At 43.8% G+C, this 22,861-nt stretch overlaps 1 protein-coding gene across 1 annotated transcript in view; it reads right to left on the reverse strand.

The window, feature by feature from the left end:
* Nucleotides 1-22,861, reverse strand: part of LMLN (leishmanolysin like peptidase) — a 407,342-nt gene that overhangs the window by 362,238 nt on the left and 22,243 nt on the right. Inside the window, exons 2-5 of the mRNA XM_069224294.1 lie at nt 13,807-13,904; nt 13,695-13,725; nt 10,353-10,435; nt 7,963-8,080 (exon numbers count right to left, since the gene is read on the reverse strand). Coding sequence (XP_069080395.1) covers nt 7,963-8,080; nt 10,353-10,435; nt 13,695-13,725; nt 13,807-13,904 — 330 coding nt within the window. The remainder of the gene's footprint in view (nt 1-7,962; nt 8,081-10,352; nt 10,436-13,694; nt 13,726-13,806; nt 13,905-22,861) is intronic.

Consider the following 22,861-nt stretch of genomic DNA (forward strand, 5'->3'; position numbering starts at 1 on the left):
CTCAGCACATTAAACCCACACTGATGCCAGTGTGGGATTTATTGAAAAATGCACACAGAGGGCATCTTAAAGATGCTCCCTGTATGTTAACGGAACTGCTAGTTTAAGGGTGACTAGTCTATGCCAGCCTGCCACTTCCAGATGAGTTTCTGACCACATGGGGGGGAGTGCCCGTGTGCACTTTGTGGTCAGCAACAAAGCCTTTCCTGGGTGGAGGTGCTCACACCTCCCCCTGCAGGAACTGTAACACCTGCTGGTGAGCCTCAAAAGCGCAGGCCTGGTGTTACAGTGCCCCAGGGCACTCCAGCAAGTGGAGATACCTGCCCCCAAGCCTAGCCACTTTTGGTGGCAAGTTCAGAGGGATAATGAGAAAAACAAGGAGGAGTCACCCCTTCAGCCAGGACCAAACCCTAACGTGTCCAAAGCTGAAATTACCCCCCCCCTCCCCCCCCAATAAGAAATACTCCATCTTGCTTTGGAGGATTAGGACCAATAGGGATGTGGAACCCCTCCCAAGAGGGAAGGTGCACAAGGAGGGTGTAGCCTCCCTCAGGGACAACAGCCATTGGCTAATGCCCCCTGACCCTAACACACCCCTAAATTTGAACCCAGCTCTTCAGGTTCCTGATACCTCAAGAAAGAAGGACTGCTGAGCTGAGAACCCCGCAGAGAAGAGAAGGAGACAACAACTCACAACAACTGACTCGGCCCCAGCCCTACTGGCCCATCTCCTGCTTCAAAAAGCTGCAAAAGAAGAAGCAACAGGTTTTGCAGGACCAGCGATCCCTGAAAAGCCTCCAGGGGACTGCCTGCCTCACAGAGGACCAAGAAACCCCTGTGGACAGCGGACCTGTCCAACAAGAAGACAAAGAAACCATCTTTAAGAGGACTCTCACCTCACTCCAGAAGCATGACTCCAAACTATTCTGCACCAGAAGCCCCTAGCCGTGACCAGAGGAACCAACCAGCCAGAGAGGATCCCCAGGCAATGCCGACCACGTGTCCACCCTGGGCTGACCTCTCCACCCCTCCACGACGACGGCAGAGGCAATCCAGTGGATAACCCTGACCACAACTGCCCGGGACGAAGATATCCGACGCCTGGAGATGCACTGCAACCGCAGCCCCCAGACTGGAGAGAAACCGACCACCGGTGCAGCAGTGACCAGCAGGCGGCCCTCCTCCCTAACCAGTTGGTGGCTTGACAGTGAAGCCCCCACTGTGCCCTGCCTGCAGCGCCTAAGTGACCCCCCAGGTCCGCCAATTGAGTTCCATTGGGAACCCGACACCCTGTTTACACCCTGCACCCAGCCGTCCCAGTGCAGCTGAGGGTGCATGTTTAGTGCATACTTGGGGCACCTCCACTGCTCCTCTAAACCTCCCTGGTATGCCCTGTGACAACATGGTTACTTACCTGCAGACTGGAAATGGAGTACCCCCTGTCTCCGTAGGCGCCCATGTTATTTGGCTCCTGTTTGACCTCTGCACCTAACCAGCCCTGTGTTGCTGGTGTTGAGTGTTTGGGGTTATCTTGAACCCCCAATGATGGGCTACCTATGCCCCAGAGACTGAACCCGTAAGTTTGTTACTTACCTCAAAAACTGTACTTTATTTACCTCCCCCAGAAACTGTTGAAAATTGCAGTGCCCACTTTTAAAATAGCTTTTGCCGTTTTAATGAAAGCTGTGTACACTGTTGATTCCATTCAAAGTTCTAAATATTACGCAAGTACCTTTCATTTAATTTTGCTTAGTTGCTAAATGAATCTTGTGGTTCTAGAAATAAATTAAGAAAGAATATTTTTCTATTTAAAAACCTATTGGTCTGGAGTGAAGTCATTGAGTGTGTGTTTTCACTTATTGCTTGTGTGTAAAACAGATGCTGAACACTACCCTCTGATAAGCCTAACTGCTCAACCACACTACCACAAACAGAGCATTAGCATGATCTATTATTGCCTCTGTCAAGCCTCTTGGGGAACCCCTGGACTCTGTGCACACTATACCTCATGTTGATATAGTATATACAGAGCCAGCTTCCTACAGCAGGCCATTACAAGATTTGAGGATTTTTGGGATGCCCCACATTGCAAAGATGTCATGAAGTCATTGAGTTTGTCATGGGCTGTCGAATGTGTGTCTTACACCAAAGGAAAATGAGAATATTTGTCTATGGCTACCATGAAAGGTCAAAAGAATTAAACCGCAGCTCTCTCTGAGGCATGGGTAGGGAGATCAGACATTGTTATAGGGTGCTGTGTCACCTTGAGGGGCAAATAATTCCAAAATGTGGCATGCCTTCAGCTCCTTCTAGACTCGCTCATCTAGCCGAGGGAATCACACTCTATCTCCTAATGCATTTTTGGTGGCTATAACACCACGGTGTCCTTCTTGGGCCAGCTTGATGATCCAGTGTCATAGGCTTACAGGAATGACGATTCTCGTAGTATTATGCCTTCTTGGGTAACTGCTAACTCATCCGAACTCATCAGCCACTGGTGTGCTGGACTTCACAATAAAGGTGAGATATGCTTCAGCTGTCTTGAATGGCAAACTGTGACGATGCAGCAGCACTCATGAAAAGTAATCTACTGGGTTTTGATCCTTCCCCAGTTTGTGCACAATCTCATAGTCATATTCTTGTAGTCTTAACGCCCACCCCTCAATGCGTGGGTGCATCTTTGTCTTAATGTTTCCAAAACTTGTATGCAACGCCTGGTGATCCATGTCGACGATGGGCCTGAATACATGATAATGTTTGCAGGTCCACACTACAGCCAGACTCTTTCTCCGGCTGAGAAAAAGCATGTTCTGTATCAGACAGGCTTAGACTTGCATAGGCCACTATGTGTTACAGAGCATTTGGAAGGCCATTATGTTGAGCAAGGTTTGCCCCTAGCACCATGAGGCTTGCATCAACCATTATTTCGGTATGCAACTCAGGGTAAAAATAGGCCATTTCTGTTGCATTCTCAATCGCATGTTTAATATCTTTGAAACTCTGGTGGCATTCCGGAGACCACTGGAATGGTACACTTTTCTTTGTCAAGTCTCTCAATGGGGCACTCACTGTTCACTGTAACAAAATTGTAAATGTAGCTTGAGCCTTAACTGTCCATGCCTAGAAAGGATTGCAGCATGCTAACAACTGTTTTGGAGGTAGGGGGGGGGAAGGAGGAGTTAGGGGATGACAGTGCTTGCATCTTGTCTTGAGTCACTCCCCCATCAGAGAATATGTGCCCAAAAAAGTGGAGTTTGGTTTTGTGAAACTCGCACTTTGCAGCATTCAGAGTGAGACCTGCATCAACGAGTAGCTGGCATTATTTGGTAAGAATTCTGTGTGTCTTTTTTGTGTTCTCCCAAAAACCAGTATGTCATCACTGTAATCGAAAGCATGTGAAACGGGTTGGATAACTCGGCGAATAACATCCTGAAATATCTCAGCAGTCGAAGATGCTCCAAAACTAAGTCTCTTATATTTGAACAAACCAACATGAGTTGACAAGATAGTAATGTACCTGCAATTCTCCTCCAATTCGAGTTAATGGTATCCTTTCTTCAGGTCAAAGCAGCAAAATACATGGCTATGTGTAATTGCATGATTGTGCCCGCGCTATGTGCAGACCAGGGTGTCTCTCCCACTCAATGGCTTTTGCTTGCTTGGTGCATATGAACTCAAATGAGCACCGCTCTGCTACTGTCCTTTTTTTTGGTACCACAACTAAGGGTGAAACCCATGGTGTGAAGCCTATGGAGGCTTTGATGATATGTTTTAAAAGGGCTTCCAACTCTTTCTTTACAGCTTCTTGTAGATGACAATTAACTCTACGGTGTCGCTGTGAAACAGGGTGAATGTCTTAATTCATATGAAGCTGTACTTTAATTTTCGTAAGTTTTCCTAGGCAATGAAACAATGACGTGAATCAGCTGGTGACCTCAGACTGAGCAGAGAGGATTTAGATGGGGGACATCAGTCCCATGTCAGCAGCAGTAGCAAAACTGAGTAATAAAAGGCATTTACGAGGTCCCTTGTATAACAAATAGTGTCTCGCACTGATGTCTTTTTTGGTTCCATTATCGCTATGAATGACCCTTGGCTTTGTAATGAGTCAGAAGTGGCCCAGGTATACATCTTCGTGCCTGAAGAAGCGAGGTGAGACCTAGGGAACGCACTGTTAAACTTCTCTACTGGCATGATGTTAATTGACGCACCACTGTCTACGATGAAAGCTACCGGATGATGGTTTACCTTCAACTTGATTTTGGAACAAATGATGTTTGTCGCTCCGTTTAGTGAGCTTAATTTGATCTGTAATCTTCTTTACAATTAGCCAATCCCACACGTACCTGCTACCTTTTGGTAGATTCCATCACTGCACATACATCTTCTTCATTGGTACTCGACAGTGATGTTGAAGAACCTTTGTACGATGAGCTTGATGATGTTTGATTTTGCCTGGTTTCTACTTACTGTAGCGGACGTTGCTTTTCGATTTGAGGGGTGTGTCGTCAAATAATTCTGGAACATTCTTGTGGACATTTTCTCTTGCTGTTGTGACGCACTTGAGTCTTCTTTAGTTCGGCACACAGTTAGGAAATGGTTCTTTTTCCCTTGGCACTGACAACTCCCGGGAAGCAGAGGTTGCTGCTGTTGTATGCTACAATCGCCCTTGCCAGTTAGTGAGTTCTCGGTTTCTCACACCTTGTTGACGAGATTGTTATTTCTTGCTTCGTTTGAATAATCATTCTGTATTTGGGGCATAGCACAGCGTCTCTATGGACCACCTCATTGGTGGTTTTGGAAGGTGGTTTTAATGAGCTTCTCTGCATGGCCTTCGTTCTCTTCTCTGGCTGTGTATGGGCTGGAGCAGGGATTTGACTACACATGTGCTAGTCGCAAAATGCTCTGTATCGATTCTGGTCACAGGTGGCAAGCAGGAGCAGTTTGTTGTATCATTCCAAACTCTCAGGGAGAACAGTCTTGTCTTCTCAGGCATGTATCCCATCTTCGGCGCCAGTTGAAGCGCCTTCCCCAGCCGAGGAGCGTGTAAATGAATTATGCCACATGGGAGCTGCAGTCAAACATTAATTTATTCTTCAAAATGCGCTCACACACTGTGCATTACATCATACTTTTGGTTAACCAAACCCTAACACCTCCCACACATTACGTACTTCCTGTTCAGAGTCCGCCCACAACCACGAGGATTCTGGTGCGCATACCATCAATTTGCTAAAGTTGTGAGTAAATCTTTCAAGTTAGTCCTGAGTGGTGCAGTCCATTTGTAACTGTCTGTGCTCTTAGCTGGTGTCCGTGTAGGGATGGACGAACACCACTGACAATGAACTTAAGCAGTTCTGTAAGGAGTGGTTGAGAACTCCTCATAGACGATGTGAGACTGTTAAACTCTTACACTTGGGCGAAATGCGTGGGGTTTCAATGGATTTTTATATTTTTTCAAAAAGCAGACTATTGTTGCTTATTTAAACGTTAGTTATTTCTGCTCCCTCAAGTATTGCATTACATAATTCTGTCAAGAACGGTGTGAGCTCTTCGCAGAAAGTTTTATAAAATTCTATTGGAAAGCCATTGCCACCACAAGCTTTTGAATTTAGTATCCTCTGAGTTAATCTCAGACGGCGTAATCTTGAGCTACGTCGTTCTGAATCTTTAACAAAATTTTAGGTAGCAGGATAGGGCTATAATACTGATTTAGCTGCGAGAATTAAACTGTATAGTTTAGCTCAAAAATTCTAGAATAATGTTACATAAACACTCAAGCTATATCCTTGTCTTCATTGACAATTGCACTAGTCTCAGGATCCTGGATTTGGTGAATTGAGTGCAAATTCACCGAAATCCTCCTTAATACCACTCAATGTCTTTGTTTCGCATAAAGCCAGAAAGCCAACAGGCCTTGGCAATCTGAGAGCTATAGGTTATACATCTTTGAGGCAGCTAATTATAAAATAATCTTTTCTCTTTAGATGGATGGCCTACTACACTCCTGAAAAGATACAAAATGTCTCAGTCAATTCCTGATCAATGTTTTCACTGCCATCAGGATGCGAGGGGGAATTAGCTGCATGTCTTTTTTGACTGCCCCAAATGAACTACTTTCTGGTTGGGAATAGAGGAGGTAATGAATTACATCTCCAACTCTAGGACTAAGCTATATTCAAATCTAGTGCTGTTTGGAGTCTCTGAGAAGACACATCAGCTAGCAAAGTACCAACAATATTTTATAGCAATTATTTTTGCAGTAGCACGTTCATTAATACTTCAGCTATGGCGGACTCAGAAGACTCCTACTATGCGGAACTGGTGGAATAAAATGCTAACAACTAAGAAGTATGAGGAGGCATACTAAAAAAAAACGTGTCGGTAGAATGAAAAGGTTCTTAGCCATATGGCAGTATTTAGAGGAGTAACAAGTCATGAACAGGGGAGGCAGGGAGTTGTATTAAAATAATGCTTGTAAATATAGTATATGCAATATATATATATAAATATATATATAGATATATAAATAAAATTACAGAAATCTTTGTGTGACTTTAATTGGAAAAGTGATTTAATTAATGTTTCATTGAACAAAGACTGATAGCAAGGCTATCTTGATCTCACCAGCCAAAGAAAATTTATTGTTAAGGATAGATGCTACTGAAGATTAATTCAGGTTATATTTATTTATATATATATATATATACATATATATATATATATATATATATATATATAATCTCCGAAATGAAAATAAAATATAAAAAAAAAAAAAAAGTCAAGAAGTCAGACTGCTATGTACCCACAGAAATAGTCCATGAATGCTTCCCAGCAGACAATTTAAATTGTACAATGTAAAAATGTGTCCTCTTAGAGTGAAAAGCAGAATGGGGCACTGAAAATTTAGGTGGCAAGGCAGGATTGCACTCATGGGATGCTACATAATCAAGGTAAAAACTTCAGCAGTCGATCTGTTCAGATACAGGCCTTTTAGTAAATGCTTTGAACTCTCTTGGAGAGGCGTGCTACATAAAAACTCTAAAAGCAACCTGAAAAGAATTGTTGGCGTTGCTTCTTGGTAATACATTTTATCTGCAGTTTAGAGGGATCACGGTCAGCATTCAAAAGGCCAACATCAGATTAAGTATAAATACTCAATGATTTACTAGTCTCGGCAATTAGTAACAATAAAACCACTGTTATTTTTCCTTTCAAGTTCTGTTTAGCAACCTTATACTTTGAAGGTGCGACATGATTACAAGAAACAAGTGCCATTTTCAAAGCTCACGATTCGGTTTTGAAAAACCTTACCACGAAAAACAAGACTCTATTTAACAGGTTTGGGCAAGGCTTTTACTGTAGTGGGTCATTACAGGGGGAAGAGTATTAAATAAACTCCACTTTGAGTACCTTGTGACATGGGACAGCCCATTGCTGCAGTCAAAGTGCCTGTCGAAGAAACTCATACTATAGTAAAAGAATTAAGTTCTAGGGCAAAGAAAAGCAATATTTAATTTGAACGGTTGTGAGAACCAGAAAATTATTTTTGCAGGCTGCGAGTTATTCCTGAACAAGAACTAGAGACAAAGGTAGAAAAAGAAGAAAGAAATACAGGACCCGACGTAAAGAAGAGCCAATGTGACAACAAAGACAAAGAGAAAGGAGGGATGAAAAAAAACCTTCACAAATGACAATAAGAGAAAAAAAGTAGCAAGGTGGAAGTAAGATGTACAAGAGTGAGTCAAGATCAAGAATTTTGGCATTCACACAAACCCTGGCATTCAGTAGTCTGGGTGGTGGATTTCAAAGAAAAACTTAGAGCACAAGGAAAACTAAAATGTAAACTGGATATAGCAACAGGGTGAAACTAGCCATTCACTAGTCAAGGACAATAAAAAAAAAAAAAGACTACTAACAAAAAGTAAATTCAGTGGCAAGGATATATGTTTAGTTACTTACCTGAAGATGTTCCTCGGGAACTATAACAGGCCCACAACGGGTGTGTTCGGCACAGGCTCCTCGACAATATCTGTGGGAGTCATCTTTCTTCCTGAGGTACTGATTTGTGGCACACTGTCTATTCCAGAAACAAAACATGTTTTGTTAAGTGCCCACTCAGTGCAAGCCACCACCTCTATTTATGACGTCGCCACTGTTATGACAAACAACTTTAACAAAGTACTGTGTGCCCATTTGTTCTTTAAGGCCACAATTGCAACTCCTTCACAGAGCAGCATAAACTTAAGTATCAATGTAAAAATTCTGTAAAATTTCAGGCATGTAAAACTGTGCTAAGTCTCTTTTAGGGGTTATCTTACAACAGAATTCAAATTAAATAACTGATAGGGAAAAGTACACGAACTACCTCTGACAAAACTAATAACAAGAAATACTTAAACTTTTTTAAAAAATAGAGGTGTTTGTTATGTTTAATAGACAATTTGCAAATGACCAGCAGTACCACTGACAGCAATACATATACATTACAAATGCCACTATAGAAATAAATAATTTTAGCTTGACATTAAAAACTTTTAGATCAGCACAACATACACTTGGCAGATGTGTTTACTGCAACATAAGAGCAGTGTGCTTAGGTTTGCTTTTAAATTAATGTCAAAAAAAAAAAAAAAAAGGCCATTCAAAAGTATTCCACATCTGACTCACAGTTCCAGTCAGTGGCCAAAGTCTTACCACCTTGCGTTTCCACTGCTCACCCGGTTGAAATGTTGCCTCCAAACTGTGGTTATACCGAACGTACATCATCGACAATAACCAAAACTAGAACCGTCTAAAGACCTAACTGACACCACATTGACTTCATATGGTCCAGGTTTTGACTGGTTCCTTTTGTGGGCAATAGTCTGAGCCACAAAAGTGAGGTACTATTTTATATGGAAAAGTGTAAGGACGCTGAGTGGCAGGAATTCCTCCAAGAAATCTGAGGAAAATGTGTGATTACAGCCAAAGTTTGACAATTGCAAGGCATTCGGGGTCGGAAAAGTAGTGGGATTCATGCCTTTAAACCCCCCTGGACCCCCCTGGGTGTCTAGCATTTGTAAATGTCTGGGGTTTTTGTAGATTTCCCTGGCTCCTCATCACACCCAGGCCCAAATTACACAACTGCCTGAATTCCACAGCTACCCACATGATCAGAATGGTTTACTTTTCAAAGTACCTTGTGATGATTTTCACTGAACCTAAATAGCTTTTTTTTTAAAGAAAATGGTGGATGACATGCAGAGAACCTCAAAGCAATAAAGGAATGACCAAAATCTGTTCACAAACAGGTGGAAAGTAGCAATTAAGTGACAAAAATAGGAGACCAACTGTGCCCCATCACACTGACAACAATACCCAGCAAATGATTTGCAGCTTGAAAATGTGATGAACGAAGGAGAGAGAGGGGAAACCAGTTTGCAAAGGAATACACAAACAAGCCTATTCAGATTTTACACCTGCAGCATTTTTTAAACAATGAGCAGTTCAGAGCTTGATATGATGCAGACAGCAAAGTTTAAGTAAAATGAGAAGAACAGAGCAGTCATGAACACAAGTTGATGCCTTTTGAGATATTTTTTTTTTTTTATCGAAAATGTTGTTTTGCACAAATGACCTCAATGTGTATGAGTGAATTGGCTTACACAGGCTGTTTTCAGATCCAACTCTGAATTAGTGAGATTTACAGTAAAAGTACCATGTTCCCTTCAGTGCAACGAAAAAGGAGACCCATGTTCAACGATTTAAGTTTTAGCAGACTCAGTAAAAATTAAGGTATTGATGCATTGAAGTGTTCAATTTTATGTATTTGAAAAATGTATTTAAAAGAAACAAAATTACAGAAGGAAGAAATATTTAGTACCCATTAAAAATATTTTAGAAGCATTTTCCTCACTGTGAATAACCTTTTAGGTGCCTCTGAACTACCCGCAAATGGTAGCACACCAATTAAAAATAAAGGCCTGGGACTTTTTCTGAGCACTTACAGAACAGCATTTACAGAATTCATCCTCTAATACTAAAAGCCCCTCAGCAAACGGTAAACATATCCCCTAGAAAGTAGTATATTAGTTCACTCAGTCACAGGAGAGAAATTATATAAGAAAAAAACTGATGCTTGACAAAAATAGGACTGCTTCAATTTGGGTTTACATAAACTTTAAAATAGTTACAACAGAATTATTTGTATTCGTATTAAAAAATGGGTATTAGTTAGGCCTATTTGATAAGATGAACAGAACTTTTCTTAAAGCCTTCTGTAAGCAGAGGAACATATACTTTCCTTTCCATTTATAATAAGCTTGAAGTAAAATAAACCTATGCATAACATGTACTAAAACTGAACATACCTGCTTAACAATATAGTTCCAGATGGTTTACGAACTTGAAATGTTTTCTCCAAATAAGAGATTGCTTGTGGAAAAAGTTCATTCTAGTAGTTAAAGGAAACATGTTTTTGTTCAATTATACATTCAGTTTATATAATTCAATTAAAAACATAGAAGACTATGTTTTCTTTTCAAAAGAACACACTCAGTCTCTCCTATAAAACATATTTTTCTTTTCCTCTCTATAAACGTTAGCAGTGCAGAATGAGAGTGTGTTTAGAAGTAATAAGTGAGACTCTGTTATGGATTTTAGATCTTTGAACGGGTATACACTGGTAGAAACACTAGATGCTAAGAAGAACACAGAAAACAAGAGAACCAAAAACACAGATAAATTTTTTTTTTTAAAAAAGACGAAAAAAAAGTTATATTAAAACCTTACTCATCAAAACATCAAGGCCACAAACCTCAGGCATAACATTTGACTTAAACTTTTCCAACCCTAAGCAGCCAGGAAAGTAGAATACTTTCATCATCATATGAAACCCTGATAATCTTCCACCTCCTGTACTACAAGCAAAGCCAACCTAATTAGATGAAGAACACACCAACAATGAAGTTCTCCAGGTATATGAAGACAGGTTCAATAAAATCTGCCACATAAGCCCTGCCAAGTACCACGTATGAGGCATTAGACTAACGCATTTCAGTGTGGTGGTCCTTATCACCGCACTGAAATTCAATGTCACGCTTTATAGCGCCTCCTCATCTGTCAATCTGGGAGCGCTGCTGTAATATAGCACCTTATGAGCTGCAGTGCTATAATAAAGCACCTTATGAGCTGCAGTGACAGGTACGCGCTGCTCACAGCAGGCTTGGGGATCTCTGGTTCAGCTGGTAGAGCTCAGCTGCATAGAGAGTGGTGCTATAATGTAACTTTTGACTAAGGACACAGCGCGGCAATATCACTGGCGCCAGAAGGATGAGCTGGAACCAGTGTGCCTAATATAGCTACCCTGGGCTGGTTACACATCCTGCGATTTAATAGACAGATGCAGCTCTCTTCTAAAGTTGGCTGCACTGCCTTGTTGTGTGCTTGCTGGCCACATTCATGGCATTGCAAAGCTCGCTGCTTGCACTCTCGCCGCTGCTGGCTCATCACCTCCCTAGTAGTAAGTGTGCTGAGAGTCAGGTAAGTGAGAGGCAATATGTAGCAGTGCTAACTTTGCAGCTATCAGACTTCATTCTGAGCTGCCTGCGCCTCTGTAATGCGAGTCAAACAGTCGGTTTCTGTTCAGTTTTTCAGTGTGTTACTACTGCACTGACTAACGAGTTGTTTTTGGTGGATGGGGGAGGGGACTACTAACCACTGACTAGACTGTGGCTGTGCAACTAGCCAGGTTATAGCGCCACTGGCAGCATGCCGGATGGACAACAATAAATAAATTACAGCTGCCTTGCTGTGACCTAAATAAGTGCCTCCCACTCTCAGCTGACTGTAAATAAACTATGACTGGTTTCCAGGCCGCTTTATTTATTTTCCACAATGGCTATAGTCCGATTGATAAATTCATTATTAACAAACTTGTTTGTAATGCTCTGGCCAATCAGACTGCTGTGCGGTAGCTGTCCAACTTGGGTGTCATCAGGACCTACAGCAATTGTAACTAATTATGAACCTGTGCGGCTCCTTCCATTGCTTCTGCAAACAGAGGCTGGGTAGCCACGTTCACCACCGCATGGTCTCACAAGCAATAGTAGCCTAAAATGCATGTTGGGGCCTATCTCATTGGAGACTCGGCCCAGCTGCATCACGTGGGATGTTCCTTTCCATTATTCATTGCAGGTATGAGCCAGGGGCCCAGTCGATGAAGGGAGCTTCGTTATAGCCCTTCCATTTATGCTGCTTTGCAGCAGTTAACTTTCAGTTTCTCATTGCTCAAATGGGTTTTATTTATTTATAATTATACGTTTCCCTCATCTTCATTGCTTGTTTTTTTTGCTTGTGAGAACTTATCAATCATATCTGTTGAAATGTCACTCATAATTACAATGAAATTATATAAATGTCACACATAGCAATCTAACACCTTGGCAGCTATGCCACATACACCATGCAAAACAATCAACTATGCAGGGAGATGCCACCCCGACATTCTGTTGTACTGTTTGCATGAAAACATAAAAGACTCTCAAAGCAGATGCACTAGTCCGCAAAAGCAAACAAAAATGGATTCAAAGTCAGCCAACGTGGTTCTGCACAACAAGACTGTTTCGAAAAAGGTTCAGCAGCAACGCATGTGGCAGAAGTCTAGGTCCGAGTCTGAGCAAAATAGAAGCTCCTAACAAAAAACCAAAGCACAACAAACTTGACTCAGTGAACTGGAAAAATTCTGACGTTGTATTAACAGACTAAAATACTGTTCAAAATTGCCAGAGAAAACGCTAATTCAGACGTCCTAAAGAACATATCCCTACTGTTGAACCAACAATGCTTAGACCGCATTGCCTATTTTAGCACCAATTTCACAAAGGTTCCAGCACACATCAAATAGAGCCCAGAAGCATTCGCCTTCCAGCAAAACTCCCCACCTATGCCCTAGACTCCACTACTACTTTCAATCCACTGTCATTGACACCACCAAACTTCTCAGGACCTTTTCTCAACCCTCAGTTACAGACAAGCTTTAAAATAAGTAGCAGTCATTCTAAGTCAAAACAATGCTTCACTGATCCTAAGGAACCAGCCATGACTGCCAGTGTGGTTTCAGTCAAAAAGTGTAGGACGAAGTCTATTCTAGCCGGCAAGTGTAAGGACGTAGTAATTACCAAACAATTCAGATAAAGCAATATGAATTAACAGGGGAGTCTAGAACAGCACACCAGCCTTAATCTCCAACCAAAAGCAGTACACCGTACTAATCCAGCAAAAATGGCATGTGCTGTGAGCATTACTGTTCCAACATATATGTGTGCCCTATAGTCTAGCCATATCACCTACAATTCCAGAAGTATGAAGGCAATATATTCCCCATTTAACAGTGGTGACAGGATCTGCCAATCACAAAATCAACATGCTTGAAACATATCCACTAGTGTCTCCTGAAGTAGCACCAACTCTGCCCTCTGTTATTTTAGTCAATAAAATGGCTTCTTATTTCCTATTAGGACTCACCCACTAAGATTGTAGCTTAAAATAATTTTGCCTGATAACTAATCATAGCCCTCCAAATAAAACTTAGTAATTATACCTGACAACCAAAGAAGAGGCAAGCTACTTTACCTATACCAAATAATTTAAATGTGTTTAAATTATATTAGATTATTTGTATGCTCATTAAATTAAGCACATTCTGTACATACCTTCACTAAATTTCTTTTTTCTTGGGGCAACCTACAAAAAGAGAAACCAGGATTTTATTCTCTGCTTAAAGCACAAGACTCTTTTCACTTATCACAGGAAGAAGATACTCACTCTTCAACACTCTGATCATACATAATCTTCACTCTGAGGTGTTGATCAACATTTCTCTTTGTAATACGATTTGGTTTAAGAATAACTTTGTAGATTACCTGATGAAAAGAAAAACAGTACAATTAATCAAACTTTGCCTATAATAAGAGCATGCCATAAATAAGAGGAATGAACCATAAAGAAATAATTTAGCGTTAACAGAATCAACTGTGTATACCATCATGGACACAGTTGACAGCTGAGATTCTACATTTTGTAGTGGTCCTCTGTATGATTTCACTTTGTACTTTTAAGTACAGCAGCTTGCATGCACAGCCGCACTTGCATCACACCATACCTGAAGGAGCTCCACAATTCAAACTCCGCATCCACTCTTTCAAGGCACTACATAACACTCGCCCAGCATATCTCAACAATTGCATGTGCTTTCACAAAACTTCCAGACACCTTCCCTCTTTCGGACTCCTACTTCCACACATCCCACACATATGGGAAACTAGAGATGGTGGTCAAGCAATCTTCTACATTGCTCCCAAAGCATAGAACGGCCTGGCGGCACACATAAGAGCATCCTCCTCAGTGCTTGAATTCCAAAAAGAGGACTTGGCTTTTTGAGTAGTCCCCCTAGGTCCTATGTTTGGCTAGACTCATACCTGCTCAGTGCCGGGATGATAGTGGTAGTGTGATCTGGGTTATAGTGTGATCTGCAAATCTGCCACACAACATCCATGACCCACTAGCCAGGTCTGAGATCTAGTCCCTGCACACTGTGGAATATAATCAAACGTTTTTATATTCGTACTCGTGGCAGTCCACCCCCATAATTCTAGCATGGGTCCACAGATTAAGTGTGACCTTTGGCATTCGACTGCATAGAAAGCCAAGCCACTGTTGCCACTCAATTTTTATATAGAGCAAGTATTACTCCATAAAAGGTACATAAATAGATAGATAGGTTTAAAATAAAACATGCTACATTGAAAACAGTCATCACAAGTTTAAAAAATATAAAATATACATGCAGGTAAAATGAGTTAATACAATTTTTGTCCCTGAGTAAGGGAAGAAAATAGTAAAGTGCAATATCTAAATAGTCTTCCTTTACCTTACCACCGTTTTTAGAAACTTTGCCACAGATATACATTTAATAACATGCATATGCATTTGCTGTAGGTATAATAAAGATGGTCTGCATTTAACAAAACCTAAACCCTTCAGCAACAGTGAAATGTACTTCTTTCTTGCTTTAAGGTAAAAATTCTCTGCAAATATTAGCCGTAATATGCTTATTATCTCTCAGATCAAGCAAGGAGGCCCTTGGATCTTTCCTACTGGTCCTACATAATCCTTATGGATCCATCCAAAGATAGGCAATCTCTAATCAAGTCTCCAGTTAGTTTGGCTTTAGTTTTGGACCAAAACTGCATGCCACAACAGAAAGGGGTGTAGAAACAAACGAAAATTTGCAATAAATAACATACCTAGATCCTTGTGACAGATACAAGGCGGGATAGTTAAAAGCTTTTTTAAACATTTATTTTCCACACCTGGAGCCAAGGTGTAAAACCCAGTCCCATAGCAAACACCTGAAACCACTTTACTTTTAAAAAGAGAATTTCCTTAACGAGGTTCCTTCCTAGTCTAGCGGAAAATCCATCCACAGTATTCAATGTTCTCTAGAAGTGCAATTTCTTATTAATCACATGCCTGGACCAGGAATTAGAGGAACCAGAAATGATCTCCAGGTGGGAACAATTTTCTGTCACCATAATTTTTTCCTCTTTGCATAAAAAATGGCCTTACCCTTTTCTTGCTAGGCCCCACTATCATACTATATGATTTGCCCCTATTAACTTGAAGACCTGGGGCCCCCTGTAAAAGACACAAAACTACACAAAAGACACTGCGTCACCAATACAGCATCGTCGGCATATAAGATAGGGGTTGGGCGGGAACCGATATGCAGCACATCCTTTGCTTTAGCAGAGAGGAAACTGTACATGCCAATAATGTATAGGGAAGAAAGAATGGGTGCTGATGTGCATGTCTTTCACCCCTGCCCTCTCTAAAATAAACAGATTCGTCCTTCTGACCATATTGTACAGTTGTTGTTGTATCAATATAAAACTGTCAAATAAAATGGATAATACCGGTGTCAACCCCCCTGATCGAGTAAATGGTCCCATAGCAAGCAGTACTCATCTAAATGAAAAGCAGATGAAGGATCCATAAATGAAAAGGTACAGAGTCTCCTGTTTGGCAACTGCATATTTATCAGTCAGAGGAACTAAAGTGAGTCTTTGTTGGTTTTGTCCATGCCTTTCCTAAAACCACACTAAATGGCAGAGATAGCTTTATGGTCCTCAGTCCACCCATCAACGTTTATCCAAAAGTATCATCCCTGTCACCTTCATCAAGAAATCTAAGTGAGAAACTGGTCTGTAGCAGGCTGAATCAGCTTATTACCCCTCTTGCAGATCAGGGCTAAAACAAACTCATCCACGAAAGAGGAGGCCCTTCCTTAAAGATGGCATTCAGGACAATTGACAAGAAGTGGAGCCCACAACTCAAAACACCCAATAAATAAGTCCAAAGGAACACCGTCTGTGCCTGGGGTATTACTGCACCCCCTCAACGAATGTTGCAGGAGCAACATCCTTAACATCAAAGAGTAAGCCCTCCACTGGTCCCTATTCAGTGACCCTACTGTGGTTAAAGGAATCCTCTAAACAAGGGCCTGCCTCTCTGGAAAACATACCAGAGAAATATGAAGTCCAATCATCTAGAGAGATGTTGGACTCTAAAGTGGGCCCTTTGTTCTCCCATAAAAATGGCTGTTTAACTATTCTCCAGGTGGGGGAAGAGGTATGGGTGTGGCTACGCTGGCGTTTAAAATGGCTGCTCGATGTTCAAGCTCTGACGGATCGTTACCCGGAATCGTCAGAGACAAGAGATCTGGATCGGATAGTGCCATTACAATAACAGGAGCAGATAGAGGAATGCCTGTGGGTTGAAGTGGTTGGGGGGTATGGGTGTGAAGCAGTGGTTTCCTTTGGGCGAGTACTGGGGCCTGATACACCTCAGGACTTGCTGCATTCCACCCGCCGGCCCATCACCTCAGAGACCTGCAGCGACAGGGGCTGCGGGCATGCTTGAGACATGGGTCGATCTGCGTGGAACACCTTGAGTTTACTGCCCGACTACCCTCATCCCCCCCCCCCACCCTCTTTGACCCAAGCGTTAGGCGGTACACAAACACTGGTGCAGCCCTGTAGGAAGCTGGCCTGGTGTGTAGTGGGTACCCAAGGTACTTACCCCTTATACCAGGTCCAGGTATCCCCTCTTAGTTAAGTGTAGGCAGTGTCTAGAAGCCAGGCTCTCTAGAGGTATCTGTGGATGAGCAGCCAAGGATTATCTAGGAGACATGAAAAGCTCATGCAATATCACTGGAGTCACACAGCACCTACACACATGAAAGAAAACACTCAGTTGTACAAAAATAAAGGAATTTTATTTTTGGAACAAATCACCACAAAATAATAGAAGGGCAATCCTCCAATGGGAGGTACGTAATGCACTAAATATGAACAGTAGTAATCAGAAATAGGCATAGAAAAGGTTAGAAAACAGTACAAATAGTAATAATCAATAGTAACCCTAGGGGAGGCCCACAACCATGTACTAAAAAACATAGAATGTGAACACAGGAGCCCAACCTAGGCAAGTAGAATGTGTAGAGGGGAAGCTGGGAGTACCAGGAAACCACAATGGGAGGACTCAACCCAGGAGGGGGAGTCACAGAGGACCCTCAGCGTTGCCGAGAGTCCACAGGAGCAGAGGTAGCACCACAGGAGTCCTAGAAGGGTCACAGAAGTCGCAGAAGGAGCCCACACAGCACTACAAAAGAGGATCCCCCGTCAACGAAGAACCACGCAGGAGGCTGTGCTTTGCAGGATGGAGTGCTGGGGGCTGGAGCTACACGTCACCTGAATATCCTTTGGAGGAGATGCAAACAAGCCATGGCAGTTGCAAGAGACACGGTGCGCAGGGTACTTTCCTGTGTGGGAAGGCAAAGGCTTCCCTCCACCAAAGTTGGACATCTGGCAGAGAGGACCAAGAGGACTACTCCGGACCACAACTCATGATGCAGGATCCACGCAGCTCCGGATGAGAGGAGATCCACGCAGCCAGTCGTCGTTGCAGCAGGTGCCTGTGGATGCAGGAGAGTGACTCCTTCACTCCAAGGGAGATTCCTTCTTCTTCTTGTGCAGGCTGAAGAGTTGCCGTCTTCTGAGGATGCACGGCTGGGGAAATGTTGCAAACCTGGCAGGAGACGTAGAGACAAAGTTGCAGAAGAGTCTTCTACGTTGTAGCAGTATTGGTGGTTCCTGGAGGGTCCAGTCGCAGTTCTAGTGACCAGAAGTCAAAGTCGAGATTGCAGAGGAGTCCTGCTAGAATCTTGCAAGCCGAATCTGAGGACCCACCCCAGAGACAGACCCTAAATAGCCCTGAAAGTGGGACTGGTCACACTGCACAGGTAAGCACCTACCAGGAGGGGGCTCTGATGTCACCTGCCTGGCCACTTACATGCTCCTAGAGTTCCCGCCCAACCTTGGAAACAAGGCAAAATCCAGGGACCCTCTGGAGGAACTCTGGCACCACCTGTGGGGTGTTGATGAACAGGAGAGTGGCCACTCCCCTTTCCATTGTCCAGTTTCGCACCAGAGAAAGGACTAGGAATCCCTGAACTGGTGTGGACTGGTTTATGCACAGAGGGCACCAAATGTGCCCTTAAAAGCAAACCAGTGCCTTGGGGGCTACCCCTCCCAAGCCAGTCACACCTATTTCCAAAGGGAAAGGGTATTACCTCCCTCTCCCAAAGGAAATCCTTTGTTCTGCCTTCCTAGGCTCGAGCAGATCAAGCAGCAGGAGGAGAGCAGAAACCTGCCTGAGGGGTGGCAGCAGCTGGGTTGCACGGAAAACCCTGTAAGACTAGTGGTAGCAATACTGAGGGTCCTATAAAGAGCCCCCAGAGTGCATGGAATCATACTTCCAATACTTGCAACCATATTGGAGTATAATTCCGACATGTTTGATAGCAAACGTGCCCAGGTTCGGAGGTAGTGACCTATGTCCAGTACACGTGTAAAATGCTGCTCCCGCACTCAGTAAAGTCCAGGAAAATGGGTCTGGAATTTGTGGGGACACCTCTGCTAGTGCAGGGGTGCCCTCAGACGGATACCTGCACCCTGCCCTCTGGGCTGAGAGGACCTACCATAGGGGTGACTTACAGTGACCTGGTGTAGTGACCTGTAATGAAAACGGGTGCATGCACCAGTTTCACATAGACTGCAATGGCAGGCCTGCAGAACCCTTTGTATGGGCTCCCTATGGGTGGCAGAATATCTGCTGCAGCCCATAGATATCTCCTGGAACCCCAATGCCCTGTGTACCTAGGTAACATATACTAGGGACTTACATGTGGGGGGACCAGTATGCCAATTGTGGGAATAAAAAAAGGTACAACTTAGAGGAGAGAGCAAAACTACTGGGGCCCTGGTTAGCAGTATCCAAGTAAACACAGTCAAACACACTGACAACAGGCAGAAAATGGGGGTTACCATGCCAAGAAAGAGGGTACTTTCCTACACCCCCTCCAAACGAAGGACAAGAAGGCTAACGTTGCCCAGATGAGTCTTCATTATCTAAGTGGAAATATCTGGAGAGTTCATCTGCATTGGAGTGGTTACTCCCAGGTCTATGTTCCACTGCATAGTCCATTCCCTGCAGGGTTATGGGCCACCTCAACAATCTGGGGTTTCTCCCTTCATCTGTTTGAACAATGAAGTGAGTGCCAAACAGGTATGGCATATTCATGACAGCCCTGTCATAATAGGGCTTAAGGCGGTTAGCATGAAGCATCCTGAGGGCCACAGGCTCCAGGACCCACACTTTCTGCCCTGGCTGGTACACAGTTAGGACAGCCTTCTGGTCATGCAACTGATTCTGCAGTTCTTGGTTGGCCTGAAGGTTTTTAGTGGCCTTTTTCAAATATTCAGCCACCCTAGATCTGAGGCCAAGTACATAATCCACAATGTCTTGTTTGGGGGCTTGAGAGATTGCTCCCAGGCCCCCCCTTACAAGAGTAAGTGGACCCCTAACAGGGTGTCCAAACAGAAGTTCAGAGGGACTGTAGCCTGCTCCCTTCTGAGGAAACCTCCCTATAGGCAAACAGAAGACACAGCAGTAAGACATCCCATCTCCTCCTGAGTTTTTCCAGAGAGTCCCATAATCACGCCTTTGGGAGTTATTAAATCTCTCAACAAAACAATTGGTTTGGGGGTGATATGAGGTGGTGAATTCATAAGTTACACCACATTCCTTCCACATGCCCTAAGGTATGCAGACATGAACTTTGAACCTCTGTCTGATACCACCACTTTTGGGAAGCCCACCTTGGAGAAGATTCTCAGGAGGGCCTTTGCCACTGCAGGAGCTATAGTGGTCCTTAGAGGTATAGCCTCTGGATACCTGCTGGCATAATCCACCACCACCACCAGTATCAATCTGTTTCCAGAGGCAGTGGGTGGGTCTAGGGGACCAACAATATCTACCCCAACCCTCTCAAAGAGAACTCCAACTACTGAAAGCAAAATTAGGGGGGCCTTTGGGGTGCCACCTGTCTTGCCACTGGCTTGACAGGTGACACAGGAGAGACAAAATTCCTTTGTATCTTCAGACATGTTGGGCTAGTGAAAGTGAGGGACAAGTCTGTCCCGAGTCTTGCTTTGCCCCAGGTGATCTGCCAGGGGTATGTCATGTGCAAGGGTCAACAAATATTCTCTATACTGCAGAGGTACTACCAACCTCCTGGTGGCACCAGGTTTGGGTTCCCTTGGCTCCGAGCATAAGAGGTTGTCTTCCCAATATACCTTGAGGGTGCCACTGACATCCCCTGCTTCCTGAAGGACAGCTTGCTGTCTTAACCCTTCTAGTGTGGGACAGGTTTGCTGTGCCCTACTGAACTCCTCCCTGGCAGGCCCCCCCGCACCTTCAAGTTCAGCTGTGTCAGCTTTCAACTCTTCAGGTGTAGGTTCTACCAAGGGGGTAGATTCCTCCTCCTCAAAGGGGGAATCCTCACTTGAGGGAGTGGTAGGGGGCAACCTTTTGGCCTTTCTATCCTTGGTTATGGGAGCTTCTTGTGACATTGTTCCAGGCTGCAAGATTCCTATTCCCTTTTGCTTTTTGGCCTGAGCCCTGGTCAGATCACAAATATGCCTTGGGATGCTCAGCATTGCTGAATGGGCTCCCAACTCCACTTCAGCCCAAGCTGACGTGTCCAAGTCATTCCCCAAGAGACACTCTACAGCTAGATCTGTGGACACTACAACATTCTTTGGGTCAGTAACACCCACCACTACTACTGCTACTAGGAGCACTAGTGGTAGAGGTGGGGGTTGTAGTGGTGGGTGGTTTGGTGTTTTTCGTAGGGCAGGAGCTATCTCCTGGCCTAAGACCCTTGTTCCTACAGACACAGCACCAAGGCGTTTTGTTATGGGAAGAGGTTTTGGACCCACCCCCAGAGGACTTTTGTGGGCCTGATTTTGTTTTTTGCCCCCACCCTTGTCCTGAGACTTACCTGCTCCCTTTTTCTTGTCTTTGTCACCCCCTGCATGAGCTTTTCTGCTCACCCTTGTTCTGACCCATTTGCCTGCCTTCTTTCCCAATTCTTGCAGAGTGGTAAGATCTAAGTCGACCAAGTACTGGTGCAACAAATCAGACACACTATTATTAAGTATATGCTCTTTCAGAATAAGATTGTATAAGCCCTCATAGTCACCGACTGTTACCCGGTAACCAGCCCTGCAAGGCCTTCACAGAGCAGTCCACAAAATCAACCTAATCCCAGGAGGGGGAGGGAGGGGGGGTAGTAAAATATAAAATTTGCCGGCCATTTCCAGAGCAGAGAACCACTTGTGAATGTCATTCCCCACCTTGTGGGGGGGGGGACAACTTTGCTAGTTTCTAGAATCAAAAGAGTCCTCCCTGACCCTAGGTTCCCTGAAACCAAAGCTGCTGCCATCATGGGGTGCTAACCCCAATCCTTGCCTCTCTTTCTACTGCCAAGGCCTCCCTATCTAGGGCTAGCTGATGCTGTTGTAGCCTCAGCTGGACCTCCTCCAGCCTCAGTTTCCTGGGCTCCCCGTCTAGAGAATCTTCTGCTGGAGTTGAGCAGTCTGTCCCCTCGAACACGGAGGTGACATAAGAGTGGCAGGATGAGAATCTGTCCCAAGACTTACTAACCGGTTGAACTAGCCCTCTGGGTACAAAGGGGGGCCTACTAACACAGCCACCTTTGGTACTAACTGTGGTGCTTCCAGCTACACCAGGGGGTTTACTAAAAACCCTGTGATTCTCTGAGAGACCCTCCTCAGTGTCCAGATCCTCTCTTTCTAACACTGGGGAGCTAGAGTCTACATCCTCCTCCCTTTCCTCCTAGCTACCAGATTGATCCTAGTCATCCTGGAGAAGTCCTAGGAGCAGACTCTTATTAGAGTTCCTCCCTGTCTTCAGTTTGCTACTCTTACACACTTCCCTAAGTTCCTGAAATGTGAGGTCCTCAGTCAGAACCCATGGTCTGAAAAGTACTAGGTACTGAAGACATGTTAGAGTGGTGTAGGGTGTGCCAAACCGACCCAACTTCTAGTCTCTCTGAGAAAAGTTAGAAGCAAGGGCTATGCCTAGACCCCTCTCTTACCCAAACCCTAGAGACTATGTACTGAAACTAGGTGTATATTTCTCCCCTAGCTGGTAAGTGGTCTTTCCTGTGGAAAGTACCAAGTGACAGAATGGTAAGGCAATTGCAAGAGTTTATCCCACCGCTGCACCATCAATGTTGGAAGCTGGCAGATGTGAGGAGGGTACCCAAGGTACTTACACCTTATACCAGGTCCAGGTATCCCCTCTTAGTGAAGTGTAGGCAGTGTCTTGAAGCCAGGCCACATGTAGCTGTGCATGAGCAGCCAAGGCTTATCTGGGAGACATGCAAAGCTCA

Source organism: Pleurodeles waltl, chromosome 3_1 (assembly GCF_031143425.1).
Source record: "Pleurodeles waltl isolate 20211129_DDA chromosome 3_1, aPleWal1.hap1.20221129, whole genome shotgun sequence".
Taxonomy (NCBI): domain Eukaryota; kingdom Metazoa; phylum Chordata; class Amphibia; order Caudata; family Salamandridae; genus Pleurodeles; species Pleurodeles waltl.